The sequence below is a fragment of the Cherax quadricarinatus genome, unplaced genomic scaffold (assembly GCF_038502225.1).
Source record: "Cherax quadricarinatus isolate ZL_2023a unplaced genomic scaffold, ASM3850222v1 Contig4478, whole genome shotgun sequence".
Lineage (NCBI taxonomy): Eukaryota > Metazoa > Arthropoda > Malacostraca > Decapoda > Parastacidae > Cherax > Cherax quadricarinatus.
This window is the reverse complement of record NW_027199504.1, coordinates 18,099-27,505: the sequence shown is the minus strand read 5'-3', so window position 1 is coordinate 27,505 and position 9,407 is coordinate 18,099. Positions and strand designations below refer to the sequence as shown.

General features: G+C 41.9%; 1 protein-coding gene across 1 annotated transcript; it reads left to right on the top strand.

The window, feature by feature from the left end:
• Positions 1–7,228: 7,228 nt before the first annotated feature.
• LOC138852153 (mucin-2-like) lies at positions 7,229–9,407 on the top strand (the record flags this gene model as incomplete). Its single annotated transcript, XM_070081832.1, has 2 exons — positions 7,229–9,125; positions 9,388–9,407. Coding segments are annotated over 2 exons (1,917 nt in total), but the record flags the coding sequence as incomplete, so codon positions are not given.

The window sequence follows — 9,407 nt, the reverse complement described above, 5'->3', positions numbered from 1 at the left end:
CATCAGGTACCTCTTTAACTACATCAACTCCCACTACCACCTCATTATCAACTACCTCCGCCACCATCACATCAACTACTTCTGCCACTACAACATCAACTGCCTCTACCAGCATAATATCAAGTACCTCTTCAACCACAACATCAACTACCTCTGCCACTGCCACATCAACTACGCTTATAACAACATCAACTATCTCTCCCACAACCACATCATCTTCCTCTACCACGATAATAACAAGAACTTCTTCCACAATAACATCAAGTAACTATTCCACTACAAGAACTACTTCTACCACAACAATATCATCTACATTTGCCAGTACCACATCTAATACTTCTGCCACAACATCAATTACCTCTTCAATCTCGTTTACCACTTCTTCAACTATAACATCAACCACTTCAACCACCACAAAATCAACAATGTCTACCACCGCTGCATCAACTCTTTCGACCACCACCACATCAACTACCTCTACCACCACCACATCAACTACATCTATTACAACATCGACTCTCTCTGCAACCTCCACATCAGCTACCTCTCCCACTGCCACATCAGCCTCTACTACCACATCATCAACTTCCTCTACCACCACAATATCAGCTACGTCTGTCACTACAACATCAAGTACTTCTCTCACCACAACAATTACATCTACAACTTCATCTACCACTTCTTCAACCATAACATCAGCTACCTCGACCACCACAAAATTAAGTACCCCTACAACAACAAAATCAACTACGTCTAACACAACTCCAACTAACTCGGCCACCACAATATCAACTTCTTCGGCAACCTCACCATCAACAACCTCAACCACTAAAAAATCTACATCAGTTTCACAGACCACCAGAAAATCTACATCATCGTCCCCTACCACCACAAAATCTACATCATCTAACCTGTCCACCAAAAAACCTACGTCTACCCCGACCACCAAAAAATCTACATCATCTACGTCGACCACCAAAAAGTCTACATCGACCACCCCATCCACCAAAAAATCTACATCTACCCCGACCACCAAAAAATCTACATCATCTACCTCGACCATCAAGAAATCTACATCATCTACCCCGACAACCAAGAAATCTACACCATCTAGGTCGATCACCACAAAATTTACATCAACTACCAGGACCACCAAAAAATCTACATCATCTGCTCCAACCACGAAAAAATCTACATCATCTACTTCGAAAACCAGAAAATCTACATCAATTTACCCTACCACCAAAAAATCTACATCTACCCCGATCACCAAAAAATCTACATCATCTACCCGGACCACCAAAAAATCTACATCGTCTTCCCCGACCACCAAAAAATCCACATCATCTACCTCAACCACCACAAAATCTACATCAACTACCCCAACCACCAAGAAATCTACATCTACCCCTGCCACCAAGAGATCAACATCATCTACCCCGACCACCAAAAAGTATTCCTCTACCTCGACCACCACAAAATCTACAACTACCCCGTCCACCAAAAAATCTACATCTTCTACCAAGACCACCAAAAAATCTACATCATTTACCTCGACCACCACAAAATCTACATCAACTACCCAGACCACCAAAAAATCTACATCATCTTCCTTGTCCACGACAAAATCTACATCAACTACCTCGACCACCACAAAATCTACGTCAACTGCCTCTACCACCAAAACACCTTCCTCTACTATCAGCACATCTACTGCCACTGTAACATCTACAAAAACTTTCACCACATTATCAACTCTCTCTACCACCACCGCATCAACTTCTTCCACAACGTCAACTACTTCTATCAAATCAACTTCTTCCACCACATTATCAACTACCTCTACCACCACTCCATCAACTCCCTCTACCACCACTACTCCAACTACGTCTTCCACTATAACATCAAATACATCTACCACCACAAAAACTACCTCTACCACAACAACATCAACTTCTCCTATCAGCACATCTACTGCCACTATAACATCAACAGCTTCCTCCACACTATCAACTACATCTTCCTCCACAGCATCAACTTCATCTACCACCACAACATCAACTGCTTTTACCACAACATCAACTACCTATATCACCACAATATCAGTTTCCTCTTCCACCACAATTTCAAGATCCTCGTCGACTGTAACATCAAGTACCTTTTCCACTGAAACATCATATACCTCTACCACCGCAATATCAAGTTCCTCAACCATTGTAACATCTAGTACCTCAACGAGTGTAACATCAAGAACATCTCCCTCGTCATCAACTACCACTAGCGCCACAGTATCAACTACCTCTCTCATTATCACATCAAGTACTTCTCCTGCCACAACATCAATTACCTTTACAACCTCAACATCTACGGCTTCTTCCACCATAACATCAGCTACCTCTTCCACCATAACATCATCCACCTTGACCACCACAAAATCAACTATCACTTCCACCATTACAACTACATCTCTCACTACATCATCTAAGTCTTCCTCTACTTCAACTATCTCTTCCACCACATTATCAACCATCACATCAACTTCCTTTAGAACTACATCAGTTTCGTCTACTACCATAACATCAACAATCTCTACAACAACTTCATCAACTACCTTTCCCACCACTTCATCAACTACGTCTTCCATTACATCGTCAAGTACCTCTATCACCATATCCACTATATCTACTGCATCATCAACTACCTTCTCGAGTGGAACATCAATTACCTCTTCAACTACAACATCAACTTCTTCTACTACCACATCAACTACCTCTTCCTTCGTATCAACTACATCTCGCCCCAAATCAACTACCTCGACAACCACAAAATCAACTATCCCTTCAACTATAAAATCGACTATGTCTACCACCAGAACATCAACTATGTCGACGACATCAACACTAATTTCAACCATGTCACCCACCACTACATCAACTTCCCCTCCTATCAGCACATCTATTGCCACTATCTCATCAACCACCACACTATCAACTACGTCTCTCACCACACCATCAATTTCTTCTACCACCACAATATCAACTACTTTTACCACAACTGCATCAACTCTTTCTACCACCTCTACTTCAATTTCGTCTTCTGCTACAACATCAAGTACCTCTACCACCACATCAACTACCTTTATTACCACAATATCAACTACCTCTTCCATTAAAACATCGACTACCTCTTCAACTTCAACATCAACTCCCTCTACCATCATAACATCAAGTACCTTTTCCACCACAATATCAACTTCCTCTATCCCAACCACATCAACATCAACTACATCTATTAAAACATCGACTGTCTCTACCACCTCCATATCAACTACATCTCCCACCACCACATCATCTTCCTCTACTACAATATCATCTACCTCTACTACCACAATATCAAGTACCTCTTCGACGATAACAACAAGTACCTCTTCCACTACATCATCTCCCTCCACCACCTCATTACCAACTACCTCTGCCACTACCACTTCAACTATTCCTGCCACCACAATATCAACTACCTCTACCCCCACCACATCAATTACATCTGTTAAAACGTCGACTATCTCTACCACCTTAATACCAACCACATCTACCACCACCACATCATCTTCCTCTACTACAACATCATCTACCTCTGCCACCACAATATCAAGCACCTCTTCGACAATAACATCAGGTACCTCTTTAACTACATCATCAACTCCCACTACCACCTCATTATCAACTACCTCCGCCACCATCACATCAACTACTTCTGCCACTACAACATCAACTGCCTCTACCAGCATAATATCAAGTACCTCTTCAACCACAACATCAACTACCTCTGCCACTGCCACATCAACTACGCTTATAACAACATCAACTATCTCTCCCACAACCACATCATCTTCCTCTACCACGATAATAACAAGAACTTCTTCCACAATAACATCAAGTAACTATTCCACTACAAGAACTACTTCTACCACAACAATATCATCTACATTTGCCAGTACCACATCTAATACTTCTGCCACAACATCAATTACCTCTTCAATCTCGTTTACCACTTCTTCAACTATAACATCAACCACTTCAACCACCACAAAATCAACAATGTCTACAACCGCTGCATCAACTCTTTCGACCACCACCACATCAACTACCTCTACCACCACCACATCAACTACATCTATTACAACATCGACTCTCTCTGCAACCTCCACATCAGCTACCTCTCCCACCGCCACATCAGCCTCTACTACCACATCATCAACTTCCTCTACCACCACAATATCAGCTACGTCTGTCACTACAACATCAAGTACTTCTCTCACCACAACAATTACATCTACAACTTCATCTACCACTTCTTCAACCATAACATCAGCTACCTCGACCACCACGAAATTAAGTACCCCTACAACAACAAAATCAACTACGTCTAACACAACTCCAACTAACTCGGCCACCACAATATCAACTTCTTCGGCAACCTCACCATCAACAACCTCAACCACTAAAAAATCTACATCAGTTTCACAGACCACCAGAAAATCTACATCATCGTCCCCTACCACCACAAAATCTACATCATCTAACCTGTCCACCAAAAAACCTACGTCTACCCCGACCACCAAAAAATCTACATCATCTACGTCGACCACCAAAAAGTCTACATCGACCACCCCATCCACCAAAAAATCTACATCTACCCCGACCACCAAAAAATCTACATCATCTACCTCGACCATCAAGAAATCTACATCATCTACCCCGACCACCAAGAAATCTACACCATCTAGATCGATCACCACAAAATTTACATCAACTACCAGGACCACCAAAAAATCTACATCATCTGCTCCAACCACGAAAAAATCTACATCATCTACTTCGAAAACCAGAAAATCTACATCAATTTCCCCTAAAAAAAATCTACATCTACCCCGATCACCAAAAAATCTACATCTACCTGGACCACCAAAAAATCTACATCGTCTTCCCCGACCACCAAAAAATCCACATCATCTACCTTAACCACCACAAAATCTACATCAACTACCCCAACCACCAAGAAATCTATATCTACCCCTGCCACCAAAAAATCCACATCATCTATCCCGACCACCAAGAAATCAACATCATCTACCCCGACCACCAAAAAGTATTCCTCTACCTCGACCACCACAAAATCTACAACTACCCCGTCCACCAAAAAATCTACATCTTCTACCAAGACCACCAAAAAATCTACATCATTTACCTCGACCACCACAAAATCTACATCAACTACCCAGACCACCAAAAAATCTACATCATCTTCCTTGTCCACGACAAAATCTACATCAACTACCTCGACCACCACAAAATCTACGTCAACTGCCTCTACCACCAAAACACCTTCCTCTACTATCAGCACATCTACTGCCACTGTAACATCTACAAAAACTTTCACCACAATATCAACTCTCTCTACCACCACCGCATCAACTTCTTCCACAACGTCAACTACTTCTATCAAATCAACTTCTTCCACCACATTATCAACTACCTCTACCACCACTCCATCAACTCCCTCTACCACCACTACTCCAACTACGTCTTCCACTATAACATCAAATACATCTACCACCACAAAAACTACCTCTACCACAACAACATCAACTTCTCCTATCAGCACATCTACTGCCACTATAACATCAACAGCTTCCTCCACACTATCAACTACATCTTCCTCCACAGCATCAACTTCATCTACCACCACAACATCAACTGCTTTTACCACAACATCAACTACCTATATCACCACAATATCAGTTTCCTCTTCCACCACAATTTCAAGATCCTCGTCGACTGTAACATCAAGTACCTTTTCCACTGAAACATCATATACCTCTACCACCGCAATATCAAGTTCCTCAACCATTGTAACATCTAGTACCTCAACGAGTGTAACATCAAGAACATCTCCCTCGTCATCAACTACCACTAGCGCCACAGTATCAACTACCTCTCTCATTATCACATCAAGTACTTCTCCTGCCACAACATCAATTACCTTTACAACCTCAACATCTACGGCTTCTTCCACCATAACATCAGCTACCTCTTCCACCATAACATCATCCACCTTGACCACCACAAAATCAACTATCACTTCCACCATTACAACTACATCTCTCACTACATCATCTAAGTCTTCCTCTACTTCAACTATCTCTTCCACCACATTATCAACCATCACATCAACTTCCTTTAGAACTACATCAGTTTCGTCTACTACCATAACATCAACAATCTCTACAACAACTTCATCAACTACCTTTCCCACCACTTCATCAACTACGTCTTCCATTACATCGTCAAGTACCTCTATCACCATATCCACTATATCTACTGCATCATCAACTACCTTCTCGAGTGGAACATCAATTATCTCTTCAACTACAACATCAACTACCTCTTCCTTCGTATCAACTACATCTCGCCCCAAATCAACTACCTCGACAACCACAAAATCAACTATCCCTTCAACTATAAAATCGACTATGTCTACCACCAGAACATCAACTATGTCGACGACATCAACACTAATTTCAACCATGTCACCCACCACTACATCAACTTCCCCTCCTATCAGCACATCTATTGCCACTATCTCATCAACCACCACACTATCAACTACGTCTCTCACCACACCATCAATTTCTTCTACCACCACAATATCAACTACTTTTACCACAACTGCATCAACTCTGTCTACCACCTCTACTTCAATTTCGTCTTCTGCTACAACATCAAGTACCTCTACCACCACATCAACTACCTTTATTACCACAATATCAACTACCTCTTCCATTAAAACATCGACTACCTCTTCAACTTCAACATCAACTCCCTCTACCATCATAACATCAAGTACCTTTTCCACCACAATATCAACTTCCTCTATCCCAACCACATCAACACCAACTACATCTATTAAAACATCGACTGTCTCTACCACCCCCATATCAACTACATCTCCCACCACCACATCATCTTCCTCTACTACAATATCATCTACCTCTACTACCACAATATCAAGTACCTCTTCGACGATAACAACAAGTACCTCTTCCACTACATCATCTCCCTCCACCACCTCATTACCAACTACCTCTGCCACTACCACTTCAACTATTTCTGCCACCACAACATCAACTACCTCTACCACCATAATATCAAGTACCTCTTACACCACAATATCAACTACCTCTACCCCCACCACATCAATTACATCTGTTAAAACGTCGACTATCTCTACCACCTTAATACCAACCACATCTACCACCACCACATCATCTTCCTCTACTACAACATCATCTACCTCTGCCACCACAATATCAAGCACCTCTTCGACAATAACATCAGGTACCTCTTTAACTACATCATCAACTCCCACTACCACCTCATTATCAACTACCTCCGCCACCATCACATCAACTACTTCTGCCACTACAACATCAACTGCCTCTACCAGCATAATATCAAGTACCTCTTCAACCACAACATCAACTACCTCTGCCACTGCCACATCAACTACGCTTATAACAACATCAACTATCTCTCCCACAACCACATCATCTTCCTCTACCACGATAATAACAAGAACTTCTTCCACAATAACATCAAGTAACTATTCCACTACAAGAACTACTTCTACCACAACAATATCATCTACATTTGCCAGTACCACATCTAATACTTCTGCCACAACATCAATTACCTCTTCAGTCTCGTTTACCACTTCTTCAACTATAACATCAACCACTTCAACCACCACAAAATCAACAATGTCTACCACTGCTGCATCAACTCTCTCGACCACCACCACATCAACTACCTCTACCACCACCACATCAACTACATCTATTACAACATCGACTGTCTCTGCAACCTCCACATCAGCTACCTCTCCCACCGCCACATCAGCCTCTACTACCACATCATCAACTTCCTCTACCACCACAATATCAGCTACGTCTGTCACTACAACATCAAGTACTTCTCTCACCACAACAATTACATCTACAACTTCATCTACCACTTCTTCAACCATAACATCAGCTACCTCGACCACCACGAAATTAAGTACCCCTACAACAACAAAATCAACTACGTCTAACACAACTCCAACTAACTCGGCCACCACAATATCAACTTCTTCGGCAACCTCACCATCAACAACCTCAACCACTAAAAAATCTACATCAGTTTCACCGACCACCAGAAAATCTACATCATCGTTCCCTACCACCACAAAATCTTCATCATCTAACCTGTCCACCAAAAAACCTACGTCTACCCCGACCACCAAAAAATCTACATCTACTTCGACCACCAAAAAGTCTACATCCAATACCCCATCCACCAAAAAATCTACATCTACCTCGACCACCAAGAAATCTACATCATCTACATCGACCACCAAAAAATCTACATCAACTATCCCAACCACCAAGAAATCTACATCGTCTACCTCGACCACCACAAAATCTACATCAACTACCAGGACCACCAAAAAATCTACATCTGTTCCATCCACCAAAAAATCTACATCATCTACTTCGACCACCAGACAATCTACATCAATTTCCCCTACCACCAAAAAATCTACATCATCTGCTCCAACCACGAAAAATTCTACATCATCTACCCTGACCACCAAAAAATCTACATCGTCTTCCCCGACCACCAAAAAATCCACATCATCTACCTCAACCACCACAAAATCTACATCAACTACCCCAACCACCAAGAAATCTACATCTACCCCTGCCACCAAAAAATCTACATCATCTATCCCGACCACCAAGAAATCTGCATCATCTACCCCGACCACCAAAAAATCTTCCTCTACCTCGACCACCACAAAATCTACAACTACCCCGACCACCAAAAAATCTACATCTTCTACCAAGACCACCAAAAAATCTACATCATTTACCTCGACCACCACAAAATCTACATCAACTACCCAGACCACCAAAAAATCTACATCATCTTCCTTGTCCACGACAAAATCTACATCAACTACCTCGACCACCACAAAATCTACGTCAACTGCCTCTACCACCAAAACACCTTCCTCTACTATCAGCACATCTACTGCCACTGTAACATCTACAAAAACTTTCACCACAATATCAACTCTCTCTACCACCACCGCATCAACTTCTTCCACAACGTCAACTACTTCTATCAAATCAACTTCTTCCACCACATTATCAACTACCTCTACCACCACTCCATCAACTCCCTCTACCACCACTACTCCAACTACGTCTTCCACTATAACATCAAATACATCTACCACCACAAAAACTACCTCTACCACAACAACATCAACTTCTCCTATCAGCACATCTACTGCCACTATAA